Source organism: Malus sylvestris, chromosome 17 (genome assembly GCF_916048215.2).
Source record: "Malus sylvestris chromosome 17, drMalSylv7.2, whole genome shotgun sequence".
Lineage (NCBI taxonomy): Eukaryota > Viridiplantae > Streptophyta > Magnoliopsida > Rosales > Rosaceae > Malus > Malus sylvestris.
In genome coordinates, this window is record NC_062276.1 from 5,185,814 (window position 1) to 5,205,761 (window position 19,948).

General features: G+C 39.7%; 2 protein-coding genes across 2 annotated transcripts; one reads left to right on the top strand and one right to left on the bottom strand.

Moving 5' to 3' along the window:
* Positions 1–146: 146 nt before the first annotated feature.
* On the bottom strand, positions 147–13,855 carry LOC126610956 (probable tRNA (guanine(26)-N(2))-dimethyltransferase 2). The gene is made up of 12 exons (XM_050279136.1): positions 13,318–13,855; positions 12,241–12,543; positions 12,045–12,132; positions 11,666–11,787; positions 11,404–11,543; positions 11,238–11,310; positions 2,436–2,524; positions 2,132–2,237; positions 1,494–1,706; positions 1,212–1,406; positions 885–962; positions 147–695 (listed from the first exon to the last, which is right to left on the bottom strand). Exons 1-12 carry the CDS (start codon positions 13,411–13,413, stop codon positions 459–461), a joined length of 1,740 nt encoding a protein of 579 aa, XP_050135093.1. The 5' UTR covers positions 13,414–13,855; the 3' UTR covers positions 147–458.
* Positions 13,856–17,301: 3,446 nt separating this feature from the next.
* On the top strand, positions 17,302–18,307 carry LOC126610709 (MYB-like transcription factor EOBII). The gene is made up of 3 exons (XM_050278820.1): positions 17,302–17,443; positions 17,626–17,755; positions 17,872–18,307. Exons 1-3 carry the CDS (start codon positions 17,302–17,304, stop codon positions 18,305–18,307), a joined length of 708 nt encoding a protein of 235 aa, XP_050134777.1.
* Positions 18,308–19,948: the final 1,641 nt, after the last annotated feature.

Below are 19,948 nucleotides of genomic sequence, written 5' to 3' on the forward strand. Positions count from 1 at the left end.
CTCCTTGTCATTCAATAATAACTATGATAAACAAGAGGGGAGCTCCAAGAGCCCATATAACTCATGTTTGAATTGTTTGATGTGAAATAACTCAAACATAAGAGATAAGAAACTGGAACTTTAACTGCACTATTTAACATCAGACAGAATTTAAGGATGGAATCAAAATTGAAGTCAAAGTGACCAAGATAAATTGCTTACAAACTCAAAAAGTATGCAAACATAAATAAAAATCGTCCATCAAACTCAGAAGTTGCTGAAAATTGGCTTCTAATTAAATAGAAAGTTGCCGCTCCAGTTGCTCATGGCGTAATTAATGGTTGCAAGAAGCCTCGCTCTCTCCACCCGCTGTCTCCAAGTTAAAATGAATAGAAAGAAGGATTATGTGTGTTGTTTCGGTAATGGGAGTATGGAGCTCAAGGTCAACTTGGTCGACAAACTTAAAACCGCTCATTTCTTCAATTTGGGGTGGGTTGATCTTCAATCTTTTGACGCTTGGCATCATGTTCCTCACCATCTTCATGGTTAAGATGTCCATTGACAGCCTCCGGACCCAAGAGAGAGATGTGTTTGCTGGTGATTGTACGACCTGCCCTAAGCTTTGGCCCCCAGTGCCTTTCAGGATTTGGAAGGAAGCGTGCTACCTTCTTGGTTTGTGCCTTGCTAAGAGACGCAACAGCTCGAGCAAAGTTAGCCTGCAAAAGAGAAAATGTCAGAAAGAGTGGTAAGTTAGATATCTCGCTCTGCCCTCTCAAACACGCACTCACACACGGGGTGATTTGGTCCATGAAATTACTTGCACATACCAAAAGAAGAAAAGGAAAGTATAATCTGAAGAAAAAAAGAAATCATTATTCGTATCCAAAAATGGGAGAAACATATACTTGAAGGATGGGTTCCTTGGCAAGTATCACGGTCCCTGACTGATCTGCTGGCTGAGGTTTCACGGGGTGATTCTTCACCTACACAAAATCAAGGCTCAATAAGATACCATCACACACCCAATGCAACGAACTAGTAAATAGCACTAATCTCATAGAAAGTCTACATAATTTACAGAGTAGAGACGGAGCAAGCAACAACAGAACCATACTGTTAAAAGGGGGGCAGGAAGGAATCTACGTGCAGGGATCTTAAAAGACTGTCTACTATTGAAAAATTAATACATGCATGACACGAGAAACAAATGAGAGCTGAAAGAGACTGCTCACCCAACAGCGCATTATGTCCCAAATGACATCCATGGGAGCATCTGATTTCAACCCCAATGGGTTTACGTGAGTTCCAGATATACGATACCCTGCATTGATCACAGCAGAACGGAAAATCACAGCAGATGGGGAAGTGCACTTTAATGTGGCACAGAGGTTGTGCAGACTCAAGAACAAAGGAACATCAGGCAGTTCCTGCAAACAATACAGACACATCAGTGAAACTGCATAAGCACATCTAATTTATGTCTAATAGGACAAATATTAAGACAAAGGGCACACCTCTGAAATTGTTGTTAGTACAGCAGAGATGCGATCATAAGCGGGATACCGCTCCTTCATAGATTTCACATCAGATAGTATGGAAGTAACCCATTCTTGATCATGGATAGGAGCAGACCATATAGGTCCACCCATATTGAATTTCTTCCCACAGTCACTGCATTCTTGAGGAACAACGGGACCAAAACCCGGTAGATATCTTACACTGGTGTTCTGAAAATGTAAAGGGATTCCTTATCAGAATCGATATAAACTAAAATGAGAAAATAAATCCATTATCTAAAGCTACAAGAGTTCAACAGACAAATAACTCTTGGTAAAGCCGTAAAAATCAAAGTGGTCAAACTCACTCAACACATACACATATGAAAATATTCTGCAAGGGGGCAAAGTTTGCTAATAATAGAGTAATAACTACGAAGGTCAATGTGTGTCCTACAATTGAGGTTAACTCTCCTAAAAGATAGTTTCAAACATAATTCTCTATTCAACTTTCAAAGTCATCGTTACAAATAAAATTTAGACGGCACTTACATATAGTTCAGGGAAAGCAAGAGAACAAACATTTCTTAGATGATATTTGTCATGAATACATAAGCACAACCTAGCTCCCAAGGTATAGTATATCAGCACCATACCTTTGTGACTGTCCTTCCAATAGGCTGAAGATGAAATGAATCGCAGCCAATGCACTGATAAACATAGGATAGCTTAAGGGGAGAGTTCTTCATTGCACTTGCAGAACTGCAACCAATTATTTGAACTATCAGTCAACAGCAAAAGAAAGAAGCCTAGATGGCAAACATTAAGTGAATTAAAAGGAAATAGGTCTTCATTGCACTTGCTGAATTGCAACCAATTATTTGAACCATCACGCAACAGCAAAAGAAAGAAGCCTAGATAGCTAATATTAAGTGAATTAAAAGGAAATAGGTCACATACGAGTAGATACGAATGAAAACCCGAACATAAAAGTCCATCTGAACAGATAGCACAGGAACAATGTACCGTTTGTAACGATTTGCATGACTCTGCATTTTATCAAGAAGAAATTATCCGTGCACCAAAAAAGAAATATATACAATTTTTATTAATTGAAATATACAATTATGGTCCAATAAGGGTACTCTTCAAGTTCAATCTACCTTCAATCTAAACTTGATTGAAAACCTAAAATTATTATCCAAATCATCATTACCCAAACAAAACACCCCACAATAAAGCTGTAAATAGTTGCCATAGAAAACAACAACAACAACAACAACAACAACAAAGCCTTTTCCCACTAAGTGGGGTCGGCTATATGAATCCTAGAACGCCATTGCGCTCGGTTTTGTGTCATGTCCTCCGTTAGATCCCAGTACTCTAAGTCTTTTCTTAGAGTCTCTTCCAAAGTTTTCCTAGGTCTTCCTCTACCCCTTCGGCCCTGAACCTCTGTCCCGTAGTCACATCTTCGAACCGGAGCGTCATTCGGCCTTCTTTGCACATGTCCAAATCACCGGAGCCGATTTTCTCTCATCTTTCCTACAATTTCGGCTACTCCTACTTTACCTCGGATATCCTCATTCCCAATCTTATCCTTTCTCGTGTGCCCACACATCCCACGAAGCATCCTCATCTCCGCTACACCCATTTTGTGTACGTGTTGATGCTTCACCGCCCAACATTCTGTGCCATACAACATCGCTGGCCTTATTGCCGTCCTATAAAATTTTCCCTTGAGCTTCAGTGGCCTACGACGGTCACACAACACGCCGGATGCATTCTTACACTTCATCCATCCAGCTCGTATTCTATGGTTGAGATCTCCATCTAATTCTCCGTTCTCTTGCAAGATAGATCCTAGGTAGCGAAAACGGTCGCTTTTTGTGATCTTCGCTAGATTGCTCCGGTCATTAGCGTGGATAAGTATATAAATGGATAGAGATAGGAAAGCAAACACAAAATGTACGTGGTTCACCCAGATTGGCTACGTCCACGGAATAGAAGAGTTCTCATTAATTGTGAAGGGTTTACACAAGTACATAGGTTCAAGCTCTCCTTTAGTGAGTACAAGTGAATGATTTAGTACAAATGACATTAGGAAATATTGTGGGAGAATGATCTCGTAATCACGAAACTTCTAAGTATCGGAGTGTGGTGTCGTCTTGACTTGCCTTATCTGTCTCATAGGTAGATGTGGCATCTTCTCTGGAAGTACTCTTCCTCCATCCAGGGGTGGTATCTTTAACTGGTGGAGATGCACAAGGTAATGTATCAATTTCACTTGAAGCTTACTTGTAGTTTCAGGCTTGGTCAAGCGCGATACAAACCATGTAGTAGGAGTCCCCCAAGTCGCCGAGCTAGGGGGTCTGCTGAAAGAGGTGACAGACAAGGTAAGCAATCAGAGCTCCGACTGATTGTTCACCTTCTCCCCATCTTGCAGCAGCATGAAGGATAAAGAGAAGAAAAATGAGAAGAGATGATATGAGATACTTTTGCTTTTGAAGAAGTAACTTTCCACAGGCTTATTCTTGAACTGAGCTGGAGGGTTTTCTGGTTTCCTCCAGAGTATAAGGCCGACTGAAGAATTTGAGGGTCAAAACAAGTCCATCAAATCTAGAGTACGTTCCACCCTGCTGATATGGGATACTTTTGCTTTTGACAGAGTAATGGATGTATCGGCACGTGTGCTGTTACGCTTGTCTCCACATGCTTCCTTGTATCCTTCGCACTTGCCCTATCTGTTCGTCAAGCAGATGCGGAATCTTCCCTGGAAATATAAGATGTTGAAGATGAGTACTCGAGAGCAATGCCAGGTAAGTAATCAGGTAAGGGGTTCCAGGCAGTCAGTTCCTGGCTGGAAGCTTGATTCCAAGTGCTGACTGATTGCTCTCTTTCTCCTTGTCTTGCAGGTAAAAACAAGGCCAAAGGAAAAGACAGGGAAAAAGCATGATATGGGATACTCTTGCTTTTAACCCTGATGATATGAGATATTCTTGCTCTAGTATAGCTTGTTTGCAGAGGTATTATCGGGGGGAAGGAAAGCTGAATATTTCGAAAGGCTTCGTTGGGAGTGCCCTCTCAGATATGATGAAGGGTTGAGCATTTTTGCAGGTCTGCCTGTCTGTTGGGGATGGAGGTCGACATATATAGGAGTCTCCCTAAGAAGTAGTAATGCTATTCCTTTACCCTGCTTGGTCATAGCACGGTAGTGGGAGCTGCCAGTTTCACATGTTTTAACTCTGTCAGAGCACTTTGAAAAAGTGGTCTGTGCTATCTGGCTCTCGAGATTCGGAGAACGATGCCTTTTCGATTTTTGAGAAAGCAATCATGCTGGGGGTCTGGCTCTCGAGATTCGGAGAGCAGTGTCTCTTCGATTTTTGAGAAAGTAATCATGTTGGGAGTTTGGCTCTCGAGATTCGGAGGGCGGTGCCTCTTCGATTTTGGAGCAAGCAATCTGTTGGGAGTGTTGTCTCGAATGTGAGTAAAGGTTGGGCATGTTTGCTAGTCTACCTTGCCACGAAGCACAAAGGTTGACACACAGGGACTTTCCAATTATCCAGCAATGGTACTGTTCCTTTACCCTCTCTTCGATTTTGAGAAAGTAGTCATGTTGGGAGTCTGGCTCTCGAGATTCGGAGGACGGTGTCTCTTCGATTTTGGAGCAAGCAATCTTGTTGGGAGTGTTTTCTCGAATGTGAGTAAAGGTTGGGCATGTTTGCTAGTCTACCTTGCCACGAAGCACATAGGTTGACAAACAGGGACTTTCCAATTATCCAGCAGTGGTACTGTTCCTTTACCCTTGTGGGTAATAATATGGTAGCTAGACCTTCAAAATTTATGTGTCTAAACTTTGTTAGTGCTGTTTCTTTGCTATTCTTTTACCTTTCTTGGTCAGAGCGATGTAGTGGGAGTTGCAAGCTTCACGTGCTCAACTTTGGCAGAGAACTTTGGCAAAGTTATCTGTGGTACCCATGAGCTATTGTTGCGTGTGGGAAGTGGGTGATTGAACAGTAAGATTCATGTGCTTTCTACTTCACCAGAAGTCTTCGACAGAATGCCCATAATTTCTGCAAAGCTGAGTGTGCGTGTGACAAGTGCTGACAAGGCTAGAAAAGTAGGTGCCTCTTCGATTTCTGAGATCGGCCCTCGTGGTCTCTAAGCAGCCCAGCTTTTGAGAAAAGCGAGCGCCTCTTCGATTGATTCAGAGAACGATGCCTCATCGATTTTTGAGAAAACAATCATGCTGGGGGTCTGGCTCTCGAAGATTCGGGGAGCAGTGTCTCTTCGATTTTTGAGAAAGTAATCATGTTGGGAGTCTGGCTCTCGAGATTCGGAGGGCGGTGCCTCTTCGATTTTGGAGCAAGCAATCTTGTTGGGAGTATTTTCTCGAATGTGAGTAAAGGTTGGGCATGTTTGCTAGTCTACCTTGCCACGAAGCACAGAGGTTGACACACAGGGACTTTCCAATTATCCAGCAATGGTACTGTTCCTTTACCCTCTCTTCGATTTTTAAGAAAGAAGTCATGTTGGGAGTCTGGCTCTCGAGATTCGGAGGACGGTGCCTCTTCGATTTTGGAGCAAGCAATCTTATTGGGAGTGTTTTCTCGAATGTGAGTAAAGGTTGGGCATGTTTGCTAGTCTACCTTGCCACGAAGCACATAGGTTGACACACAGGGACTTTCCAATTATCCAGCAGTGGTACTATTCCTTTACCCTTGTGGGTAATAATATGGTAGCTAGACCTTCAAAATTTATGGGTCTAAACTTTGTTAGTGCTGTTTCTTTGCTATTCTTTTACCCTTCTTGGTCAGAGCGATGTAGTGGAAGCTGCAAGCTTCACGTGCTCAACTTTGGCAGAGAACTTTGGCAAAGTTATATGTGGTACCCATGAGCTATTGTTGCGTGTGGGAAGTGGGTGATTGAACAGTAAGATTCATGTGTTTTCTACTTCCCCAGAAGTCTTCGACAGAATGCCCATAATTTCCGCAAAGCTGAGTGTGCGTGTGACAGGTGCTGACAAGGCTGGAAAAGTAGGTGCCTCTTCGATTTCTGAGATTGGCCCTCGTGGTCTCTGGGGAGCCCAGCTTTTGAGAAAGCGAGCGCCTCTTCGATTTCTGAGATCAGCCTTCGAGGTCTTTGAGCAGCCCAACTTTTGAGAAAGCAAACGCCTCTTCGATTTCTGAGATCAACCCTCGTGATCTCTAAGCAGCCCAGCTTTTGAGAAAGCAAACGCCTCTTCGATTTCTGAGCAGGCGCCTCTTCGATTTCTGAAGCTCCGTCGAGTGCAGATTTTTATAGGGGCTGGCATTAAGTTCCAAAGCACACTTGAATCTCCACCAGTAGAAGCTTCATTCTTGCACTTCTAAGATCTTGATTTGTCCGACCTCTTCTCTCTTCAACACCTTTGAAAATGTCTGGCCCCTCCGACCGTCGTTTTGACTTGAACCTTGTTGAAGAGGCAGCCCCGCCTTCTCCAGACAACATATGGCGCCCATCCTTCGTCTCCCCTACTGGTCCCCTTACCGTTGGGGATTCCGTGATGAAGAATGATATGACCGCTGCGGTGGTGGCCAGGAACCTTCTCACTCCCAAAGATAACAGACTACTTTCCAAACGGTCTGATGAGTTAGCTGTTAAGGATTCGCTGGCTCTCAGTGTTCAATGTGCAGGTTCTGTGTCTAATATGGCCCAACGCCTATTTGCTCGAACCCGCCAAGTTGAATCATTGGCGGCTGAAGTGATGAGTCTCAAACAGGAGATTAGAGGGCTCAAGCATGAGAATAAACAGTTGCACCGGCTCGCACATGACTATGCTACAAACATGAAGAGGAAGCTTGACCAGATGAAGGAAACTGATGGTCAGGTTTTACTTGATCATCAGAGATTTGTGGGTTTGTTCCAAAGGCATTTATTGCCTTCGTCTTCTGGGGCTGTACCGCGTAATGAAGCCCCAAATGATCAACCCCTGATGCCTCCTCCTTCTAGGGTTCTGTCCAGTACTGAGGCTCCAAATGATCCCCCTCCGGTGCCTTCTCTTTCTGGGGCTCTACCGACTGCTGAGACTTCTCCTAAGCAACCTTTGTGAAGGCTCCCTCTTGTGTGTTTATTTTGACTCATGTATATGTACATATTTGTAGCTTATCGGGGATATCAATAAATAAGCTTTCCTTCATTTCAACGTATTGTGTTAAATACACCAAAGCCTTCTTCGCTAAGTTCTTTGAATTTTCTTTTGTTGAAGCTTGTATGTTGAAGCTTTCTGAGTGGAGCATGTAGGTTGGGGTAGTGTTCCCTTAATTTTCCGAGTGAGGAAAACTTCTCGGTTGGAGACTTGGAAAATCCAAGTCACTGAGTGGGATCGGCTATATGAATCTTAGAACGCCATTGTGCTCGATCCTGTGTCATGTCCTTCGTTAGATCCAAGTACTCTAAGTCTTTTCTTAGAGTCTCTTCCAAAGTTTTCCTAGGTCTTCCTCTACCCCTTCGGCCCTGAACCTCTGTCCCATAGTCGCATCTTCTAATCGGAGCGTCAGTAGGCCTTCTTTGCACATGTCCAAACCACCGTAACCGATTTTCTCTCATCTTTCCTTCAATTTCGGCTACTCCTACTTTACCCCGGATATCCTCATTCCTAATCTTATCCTTTCTCGTGTGCCCACACATCCAACGAAGCATCCTCATCTCCGCTACACCCATTTTGTGTACGTGTTGATGTTTCACCGCCCAACATTCTGTGCCATACAGCATCGCCGGCCTTATTGCCGTCCTATAAAATTTTCCCTTGAGCTTCAGTGGCATACGGCGGTCACATAACACGCCGGATGCACTCTTCCACTTCATCCATCCAGCTTGTATTCTATGGTTGAGATCTCCATCTAATTCTCCGTTCTTTTGCAAGATAGATCCTAGGTAACGAAAACGGTCGCTCTTTGGTATTTCTTGATCTCCGATCCTCACCCCTAACTCGTTTTGGCCTCCATTTGCACTGAACTTGCACTCCATATATTCTGTCTTTGATCGGCTTAGGCGAAGACCTTTAGATTCCAACACTTCTCTCCAAAGGTTAAGCTTTGCATTTACCCCTTCCTGAGTTTCATCTATCAACACTATATCGTCTGCGAACAGCATACACCAAGGAATATCATCTTGAATATGTCCTGTTAACTCATCCATTACCAACGCAAAAAGGTAAGGACTTAAGGATGAGCCTTGATGTAATCCTACAGTTATGGGAAAGCTTTCGGTTTGTCCTTCATGAGTTCTTACGGCAGTCTTTGCTCCTTCATACATATCCTTTATAGCTTGGATATATGCTACTCGTACTCCTTTCTTCTCTAAAATCCTCCAAAGAATGTCTCTTGGGACCCTATCATACGCTTTTTCCAAATCTATAAAGACCATGTGTAAATCCTTTTTCTCATCTCTATATCTTTCCATCAATCTTCGTAAGAGATAGATTGCCTCCATGGTTGAGCGCCCTGGCATGAACCCGAATTGGTTGTCCGAAACCCGTGTCTCTTGCCTCAATCTATGCTCAATGACTCTCTCCCAGAGCTTCATTGTATGACTCATTAGCTTAATACCCCTATAGTTCATGCAATTTTGTACGTCGCCCTTATTCTTGTAGATAGGCACCAAAGTGCTCGTTCGCCACTCATTTGGCATCTTCTTCGTTTTCAAAATCCTATTGAAAAGGTCAGTGAGCCATGTTATACCTGTCTCTCCCAAAAGTTTCCACACTTCGATTGGTATATCGTCTGGGCCTATTGCTTTTTTATGCTTCATCTTCTTCAAAGCTACAACCACTTCTTCCTTCCGGATTCGACGATAAAAAGAGTAGTTTCTACACTCTTCTGAGTTACTCAACTCCCCTAAAGAAGCACTCATTTCATGTCCTTCATTGAAGAGATTATGAAAATAACCTCTCCATCTGTCTTTAACCGCGTTCTCTGTAGCAAGAACCTTTCCATCCTCATCCTTGATGCACCTCACTTGGTTTAGGTCCCTTGTCTTCTTTTCCCTTGCTCTAGATAGTTTATAGATATCCAACTCTCCTTCTTTGGTATCTAGTCGTTTATACATATCGTCGTAAGCCGCTAACTTAGCTTCTCTGACAGCTTTCTTCGCCTCTTGCTTCGCTTTTCTATACCTTTCACCATTTTCATCGGTCCTCTCCTTGTATAAGGCTTTACAACATTCCTTCTTAGCCTTCACCTTTGTTTGTACCTCCTCATTCCACCACCAAGATTCCTTTTGGTGTGGGGCAAAGCCCTTGGACTCTCCTAATACCTCTTTTGCTACTTTTCGGATACAACTAGCCATGGAATCCCACATTTGGCTAGCTTCCCCCTCTCTATCCCACACACATTGGGTGATTACCTTCTCTTTGAAAATGGCTTGTTTTTCTTCTTTTAGATTCCACCATCTAGTCCTTGGGCACTTCCAAGTCTTGTTCTTTTGTCTTACTCTTTTGATATGTACATCCATCACCAACAAGCGATGTTGATTAGCCACGCTCTCTCCTGGTATAACTTTGCAATCCTTACAAGTTATACGATCCCCTTTCCTCATTAGAAGAAAATCTATTTGTGTTTTTGACGACCCACTCTTGTAGGTGATCACATGTTCTTCTCTCTTCTTAAAGAAGGTGTTGGCTAAGAAGAGATCATATGCCATTGCAAAATCCAAGATAGCTTCCCCATCCTCGTTTCTCTCCCCAAAACCATGGCCACCATGAAAACCTCCATAGTTGCCTGTCTTCCTGCCCACGTGTCCATTTAAATCTCCTCCTATAAATAACTTCTCCGTCTGAGCAATTCCTTGCACCAAGTCTCCAAGATCTTCCCAAAATTTCTCCTTCGAACTCGTATCCAACCCTACTTGAGGTGCGTACGCACTAATCACATTGATAAGTTCTTGTCCTATTACAATCTTGATTGCCATGATTCTATCTCCTACCCTCTTGACATCTACAACATCTTGTACCAAGGTCTTGTCCACGATGATGCCAACACCGTTTCTCGTTCTATTTGTGCCCGAATACCAAAGTTTAAACCCTGAGTTTTCTAGATCCTTTGCCTTACTACCAACCCACTTAGTTTCTTGTAGGCACATAATATTTATCCTTCTCCTCACCATAACTTCCACTACTTCCATAGATTTTCCCGTTAAGGTTCCTATATTCCACGTTCCTAAACGCATTTTGCTCTCTTGAACTCTACCCTTCTGTCCTAGCTTCTTCACCCTCCCCCGTCTAATAGGATCAAAGTACTTCTTTTGTGTGTCCCGGGTAAAGTTGATAGGAGCATATGCTCCCAAACAACTTTGAGTGGAGTCGTTCGAAAAGAAGTTTCTATGGCCCCCTTGCTCATTTAACACTGCATCCGGGTGCCGATGGAGATACAGCGACCCTTGCTCACTTATCACTGTGCTCGGGCCACACAGCGCGCCACTTACGGGTGACGCCCTAGCTTTAGCGCGATTTTGTTCTGGATTCATTTTCATAAGGATTCGACGTGATCATGGAGTGCCGGCTGTCGACTACCTGACGCCCTCCCCCTCCTCCTTTATCCGGGCTTGGGACCGGCCATGTAAGACATAGGCGGAGTTATAGTTGCCATAGAAAAGACGTGCCAATAACTATATTACCAAGGCAAATGCAGTATCAATTCTACTTCCCTACGGGCTAAATTGTTAATAACAATTTTCAAGTGGTTTGCACGTTCTAGTTAAAAGCTATAATCAAGGACATAACAATACCTCAATGCAAGCTAGGAGGATCCTCAAAGCCATTTCGTGACAATACTTCCCTCTCAATGGATAGGAACCATATCTAATCCATAAAACAGTTCGTGATAAGTAAATCCAGGAATCAGAATAAAATGCTTCAATCAAAGTATATCAGCAGAAAGATATTACTGCTTACTTTGAATAGCAAACCTCCCCATTTCCACCACATAGCACTGCCATATCAGTTGCTGTACACATTAGCAATCCTCCATCAACAACAGATTGAACCGCAGAGTCCAAGAAGACAGAGGGCGAACCATAAGGATCAAGATCAACCTGAAACACCAATAACCAGCAAGGAGTATGTTACTGCCACTGGTTTATGAAGTGTCAAAATAATAGGAATCCGCCCAAAGAAATTAATCTGCAGTGATGAATATAAAACAGCATAAGCATACCACATCAAATTCTTTTGGATGGGTGAGCATATGCACACGAGCATCAGCAAGATGTGATTCCACCTTTGAACATGCAACTGAACCGTTGAACTTGATATTTCTCCTACAAGCTTCAACTGCACCTGAAGGAAGACAAATATTGGTGATAACTGTTATGATGCTTACAAGTAATTAGAAAAGCCCATATGCAGCTACAACTTACGTATCTCAATATGTATTTAAATAGAAACTAAAAGTCCATAATCTCATCTAATTTGGGTCTTAAAGCCCATTCGTTCTTCATTTCTTTTAAGGACAAACAAAGTAATCTTTAAAAGGTTAACACAAAAAATGGCCATATACATTTAAGTGCAGTAGTTAGAGACAACCTAAAACTTACCTTTATCATTGTCTAAAGCAACAACTTTACCAATTCCTTCCACTTCACGAGCATACCTAAGAGCTCTTAAACCAGAAGCTGACAGGGCCTGTGAACGAAAATGATACAAAACAGAAATGTGAATTGACATCTTCCAGAGTAAAGAGCAAAGACTAAAGAAACTAATTAATTGATTGAATCAAAATTCATGAAAAACCTCAAGAACTCTTGGTGGCTTCAGTTCCCCACGCCATTTTCCCTCAGTGACCTTGTCTGTTTTTTCTGAAATGCTACATGGTTCATCTTGAGATATCTCTGCTGCCATTTCACAATCTCCATTGGTTTTTTCTTCATAAATAGCAGGCTCATTAGGTACTTCTTCTACAACAGAATCTGAAGCATCTTTGTCAGACTCCTTCGGTGCAGGTTTTGCTTTCTTGGACAATCTTGCTTCATGCTCCTCCTTGCGTTTGGTTATGAATGTCCTCAGAACAGCAACCGATATGTCTCTGTTGTTAACCTAATAATTACAGACTGAAAAAAATCAACATTCCCTCTAAATTACAAAATCTAAAAGTCAGCCAGCAAACTGAAGTGAATAAATGCCACCAACACATACTCATGCTAGAAACTGAACAATCACCCATGTTGAAAAGCACCCCCTCCATAATATTTACTATACGAAGAAAATTGCTACTAACATAATCAAAACGGGATTAATTCTTCGAAAACAAAGACCACCGGGCTGTAGACAAGTTAAAGCTTATCTATAACTAGTCTTGCTTTGTCTATAAGCACATCGAATGAATACTGATCTAGGTTGAACTTTCAAATATACTCTCTTTGTTCATCTATTCTGCCCTTACTTAATTTGCGCCCCATATATAGAGCGTAAGCAGAAATACTAAATGATAAGCCAATTGAGCAATACATAATTCAACATATGGATTGGCACAAATGCTCCACCCAAATGCTCCCAAATGCGAGACACAACTAACTTTTACACTCCAAGGCTCCACCACACACATTCCTCAACGATTACTAATCAAAAAACAAAACCTTTCGCATATCGAAATTCTTCAATTCTAAGCGTTAATCTTTCCTATTGCTACACTATTTCCCCAGCAGCCAATCCCAACTTTTGAACAACTAACACTGACCCAGCAAACATCCAATTCAGAATAACTCAAAACACACAAAAAAACCCACTAACATTGCATCTAAAAATCCCATCAAACCTCACAACCCAATTCAAAAAATCACAAAAGGAGAAGATTTTGGAAGATTTTGGCACCTGAGTTTTATTGTAAAAGACTTGGTTCTTAGCATGCATGAGAATCTCAGCCTCTCCTTCCTTGATGATGGCATAATCACTGAGATCGGTCGTCATGTTCTTTCACTTTCATGCAAACAAAAACCACCCCCGAATCTCTTCCTTCCGCGACCAAACGCAGAACTGTAAAAAGCAGGAGGCTTTCTCTTCCCCTTCTTCTTCTTCTTCTATGGAAGCTGTGGGTGGAGTCTGCGAATTTGTGAAGGGAGTCTGAGAGTTTGTGCAACAACCATCAAACTGAAGACTTTTTATATGCAGACAACAAATATGCTTATTAATTTGAAAACCCTATCTTTTCCTGCTAATCGCGATAAAAGTTTTGATTTTTCGGATAAATTGAAACCTTTCGTCTTCTCCTTTTCGGCTTAAACCCTAAATCTCACCCCGTATACTTTAGAAAATAGTGGTGGGTTTTCGCTAACATGAACGGGAGGTTATGGAGTTAGTGCGCAGAGTGGTGGGTAACTCCCAATCCGGGGCTCCAAATACAAAAAATTGGAAACAAAAACTTTTTTTGGAGATTGTTCATATAGTTGATTAAAAAAAAAATTGAGATTGCTAATATAGTAATTAATATCACTTGGGATGGCAATTCAATCCGTAAAATTCGATAATCGTGAATAACTGCATGAAGGCCGGATTAGGAATAAAAGTTCAGGTATTTTTAGATATAAAGAAAAATCATGAATATTATTTGGTTACGGTTTTCGATATGATTAAAAGGATTTTCAATCCGTATATATTTATATATATCTTCACTTGTAAGTGAGAGGTCTTAGGTTCAATTCTTGCTAAAAGCGAATTTAAACACATTATTGTTAGCCAATTATGAGGCTAAACCGATCATCTACTTTTAATGTAAATGATATTGTTTGTTCACGTAAAAAAAATTGAAAAGTAAAAAAAAAAACGGAAAACAGAAGGTAACAACAAAAAGAATAGAGCCCAATTAACAAGCACAGGCTTGAATCCAACTCCACAAAACCTAACCAACCACCGACCCACCGGGCATCTCATGCCTCTCCCCTATTTCCACACTGTCCCAAGCCCAAGCATTTCCTCCAAAACATATCTTTCCTCACTTGATGATGATAGTAAGTCCCCCAAAGATGGCCTCCGATTAATCAATTGCTTTACAAGCCCTTAATCGACCTGTCCCGCTAAATGGCGCAAATTTTGGTGAGCTTCTTGTTCTACCAACAACACCAATTTGACCTCACCATACCTAAACATGTATCTTCCCCCTCTAACTGACGGGATTCACCTCTAAAAAATGTAAATTTACATGTTTATTTACATTTTTTGAGCTAAATAAGTATTTTACATCTCGTCCATTAGAGAGTTTTTTGCTAGCCAAAAATACAAAGTGTTGATTTGAATGCATTTGCATCTCTCATCTTATCATTTCTAAACTTATAATCAGCCCAACCTTTGCTTCTTCTCATAAAACAGCTGTTGACATCTTATTAGATAAACTGATTTATGAAATCTGATATTACTCCCAATAGAAAAACGAAGAGTAGGCTTTGAGGGTTTTCTCAATTTTTCTATTTGTTGTACTGCCGACAGACATGGATTTAAGCATCCACTGTTGATGGTAATCCTCCATATTGCAGTGGATCTTAACTGTCGAATTCATGATTATTCTTCTGCAAAATAGTATGCCAAAAAGGGGGAGTTGGGTGCCATTTCTTCTTTTGTTCTTAGCCACCATCAAAAGGAAGAAAACGAGTGAGAAAATACTACGTCGTTCAAATTTAACAATAAACAAATGTCACTTATTAGCTAGGAACATTATATGGTTCAAAGTTTGCTACACAACCTACCTAATCACTAACTAATTCTAAAGCCTTTTTCTATGATTATGCTCCCTACTATATAAAATATGCAAAACCCTAGCTACCCCAAATGAAATTCATGGTGTAAATTGTAATTGCTAGATCCTTCGAGAAGCCATATATATATTGACATCCACTTAATTAAGCAGAAATAATATCATATAATATATATATATATATATATATATATATATATATATATATATATATAGATGAAGGAGGTTCAATTAATTTTAAATGTTAATTGACGGACAAAAATGTTTAGATATGTATGGGTTAGAGATTGATAGGGATAGTTTCCAGTTTAGTCCAACATAAAGTATGGTTTCGAGGTCATTGCTGAAGTAATAGTACTCAAAGGGGTAAGGAGGAGCAAAAGCTTTTGTAAACTATTTTATTTTCTTCAGCCCCGTCAAATCGAGCATTTCATACAGTGAATCTTTAAGCATGACAAGATATTGAAACTCTTTTGTAATCTTTTCAAAGATTAGCACTAATATATAGTTTCTATATACATCATTACCTATATTAGGCATAGAATGCATAAACAAATGAGTTAAGCCAATTAAGCACTTCTCAACTTTCCAAATAAGCTACTTAGATAAAGCTCAAAGGCCAGGTGTAGGATAGGTGACTCATCGATCCCCTCTCCATTCAATACTTTATGCCCCCCATTACCTTAAATAGCATCCTAGAAACTTCTTTGTGTGCTTAAAAAAATAGATGTCATTAACCATTAACAAAATTAATGCTGATTAAGCATGCAAATACTTTTATCACAGATGTTAAACCCTAGTTGGATAAAAGCCACTGTCCAAGGAGACATCAACAACCCACTAACTCATTTTGGCTTAGTTAAGATTTTATGCTTAATTTTTTTAGAAATGCTAGTAAGACTAAATTTGTGGATAAAGTTTTGAAAATATGAAAGTTGATGATTGATTTATTACTTACACGTTGATAAACGTGCTTTTTCTTATTGGTGACATATCATTTGGTTTGTAAATTTAGTCTTCAAATTTAATCTTCCTAGCATTACCCATTTTTTTATTAAGAAACTTCTTCATTAATCTTAAAAATAACAATGACAGACAAGTTATACAATGTGGCTTTGTGTTTTTTTATTTTTATTTTTATTTTTTATCGAAATGTGGCCTTGTGTTATGCTCAAGGTATAAAATATCGATGATATCGGAAATATCGGTAGTCCAAAAACACGGAAATTTGGATGGAAATATCGGGATATTATAGATATCGATTAAAATTGAATAAAAACCACGGAAATTGTAAGAAAAACTTGGAAATTTTTATTGAAACTTTGCAGGATGTTTATTTAGTCAATTATCTATTAGTTTATCACAAAAAAATTTGGAAGGAAATGCATTGCATGATAGATTTAACTGATTTAAGTTGATTATATAGCGAGCTGGCAAGCATTGTGAGTGTAGAAAATATGTAGTAATTAACGAAAGAAGTTTAAACACACCATAATCATTTATATATAATGAATTAATACAATATTTTACACTTCATACATTGCATGGTAAGATATATGAGTGACTTAGTACCACATAGAGTTCCTATTAAGGTCTAAAATATCAATGATATCGAAAATATCGGTACTCCAAACACACGGAAATTTCGATAAAAATATCGGGATATTATCGATATTTTAGACCTTGGTTATGCTACAAGGAATATTGGTGGTGATGTCATATAGTATGCGGAGTAGGGTTTGACGAGCCAGCCGTTGTGCTGTGATTGGCTGAAGGTGTTGAGCTGGTTGAGACCCATGTCTCAACACGTGTACTCAGGCTTGTAGAGGGAAGGGTCAATTCGAATTCATGATATGGCGAGAGACAGAAGCAGAGATTCGGTTCAAAGATATTGACTGAGATCATCAAAATGCATTAAACCAAATAAATTAAATATTCAAGTCACTGATTCAGAGGGAGGATATATACCATGTATTATGTGTATATATAAGAGGAAGTTAACCTATAGCCATGCATTGTGCAATATAACCAGTGTGCCATAGAATACAAAGAAAACAAACAAGTACTACTTATTGAGTTGAGTTGAAAGAGATCAAAGTGCGAAGTTAAAGATGGTAGCTATGATGGGTTGGGGTGGTGTTGGAGAACAAGGATGGAGGAAAGGTCCTTGGACTCCTGAGGAGGATAAGCTGCTCAGTGAATATGTCACCTTGCATGGAGAGGGAAGATGGAGTTCTGTGTCTAGGTCTACGGGTAATCAATCAAGTTAATTAGTCTGTTGACTGTTTTTTAACTACTTTTTTTACACCAGTTCTAATTATTTAAATGTCATATATTGTTTCTGAGAGCTTTAATTTCGGATTAACTGATCATCTTAGGCATGCATGCATGCTCACTTAGGGTTTTTTCTTCTTTAACAAAAATACTATTTTCAGGTCTGAACAGGAATGGGAAAAGTTGCAGACTCAGATGGGTGAATTATATGAGGCCAGGACTGAAGAGAGGGCATATAACACCTCAGGAGGAAGGCATCATCATTGAATTGCATGCTTTATGGGGTAACAAGTAAGTAATAATAGCCTAGCTAACTAATACTCTCTCTTTCTCTCTCTCGATTAAATAATTATCAAAAGTACACAATATTATTTATTTCTAATGTGAATTGTTATATGAATTTACAGATGGTCCACCATTGCAAGATACTTGCCAGGGAGAACCGACAATGAGATAAAAAACTTCTGGAGAACCCATTTCAAAAAGAAAGAGAAATGCACTCAGAAGCAAGAGAAACGAAAAGCAGAGATTCTAAAAGCAAAACAACAACAATTAGAGGAAGATCAAAACACGAAAGCAAGAGCCACTGCACCACACGATCATTGGGAAGCCTGCAGCCAAGGAACAATAAGCAATATGAATAATATTGATATCCATGAAACACAAGCAACATGGCAAGAAAATATGGAGGAAGACAAATATTGCTTGCCAAAATTGATGCACCAAGCAAGTGTGGAATTTTGGTCAGATTTATTAGGAGAAGAAGGGTTTTATAAGCTCTGGAACTTAGACGACGTAAGCGGTCGAATGGATCCGCAGCATTGCAGCAACACACAAGCTTAAGCCAGTGCAACAAAGCAGCCATGCAGATCAATAATCAAGGACTTGCTTTATCTTCTGGAGGGGAATCGAGCAATATATCATTGCAGAATGGAAGTGAAACTAGTTCACCTGCTTTATTTAGGGGAGGAGGACACTCCAACACTTTCTCCAACGTAGGAGGCTACATCTTCTAATTAGAAATGCTGATCGTTCATTAGATTGGTACTAAAATTATTTTTATGTAGCCGATTGACACGATCGATGATGAACTTCTGATCCAGCTAGCTAGCTAGCTATAAGCATATCAATAAAATTCTATATGTCGGTTTATGTTTCGAAAGCGTTATTGTACTATTGTTAATTTTGATTTGCATATATATATATATATATGATAAATAACGGTGGTGTGGTCTTTTATATATTCCTAGCGTATGTATCCATTGAACTTTTTTGTAGACGAGTGATCAGTGGGAAATGAGGAAGAAAACACAGTATGTAAGGACTTTTAATCAGCATGCAGACTAGAAGGATCGGAAAGAAAACACAGTTTCATGCATTAAGCTTGTTTTAAAAGGCACTGATATCTAAACATTGGAAACTTTGTTTTGCAACAAATTAATAATTAGTTTTAAATGGAAAATTAATGGTAATTGGTCGAGAAAAAGTTTTGATTTATCACTATTAACCCCAATCAAAATGACTGAAAACGCATTAGTAGCTGCACTGATCAAAACCTCATCATGGACTAAGTCATTTGTCTATATACACAATAAAAACTAATCATTATCAATATGTAGTGGTCTTTTTTGTTGTAGTTTGTTAGAATATCAAGCTTTATATTACAATAGATAAATACTAAGGAGACTCTCCTAAGCAGGATTCTCTGTGAACTCTCTGACACGTCACAGTTTAACGTTAATTTTCATGTCAACGATACAAAATATTATGCCAAAACATGAGGTAAAAGAGAGTTAATAGAAAAACTCATTTTTTTAGAGAATCTCCTTAGCATTTCTCGTTACAATATTAAGACCCCATAAAAATCTACTTTTATAAGAAGAAACTAATAATTTCATCAAAATTGATGGATACTTGTTTGACGCCTTAACTACATATTATTGGTAAAAAGAAAATAGTGAACCCACTGAACAGAATTATTGAACAGATTATAGGTCAAACATGGATCATATATTCTTCCTTGGCCTTCTTCCTTTGGCCGGTATTGACTTCTAAAGTGACAAAGTCTTGACCAGTCAATTAGTCAATGACCTAGAGTTGACCACTTACAAGTTTATATCATTTGAAAGTTGATTGACAAGAAGTAGGCAGGCTGTAGAAGCCACAACTGATTGATTGTGAAGGCAAAAGACCAGAGGGTTCCAGTCAGTAGTCACTCTACTCAGATCAGTTGGGTCATATACCACTACTATATGTAATTATAATCAATTTAACCCTGAAACTAAATGGAAATTAAGTGTCGTTCCTCAATTTTTACCGCGATACAAATCTTACCGCTTCTTAAGTTTACCTTACAATAGTTGGTAAAAAGATAAATGTAGAAAAGAAAAGAAAAGAAACTGAGGGAAATCGACTGCAAGACTACTAGTTGTAAAGGTAAAAGTTGTTAGGGTGATTTAAAGATAAGTTCAGTCATCAACCCAA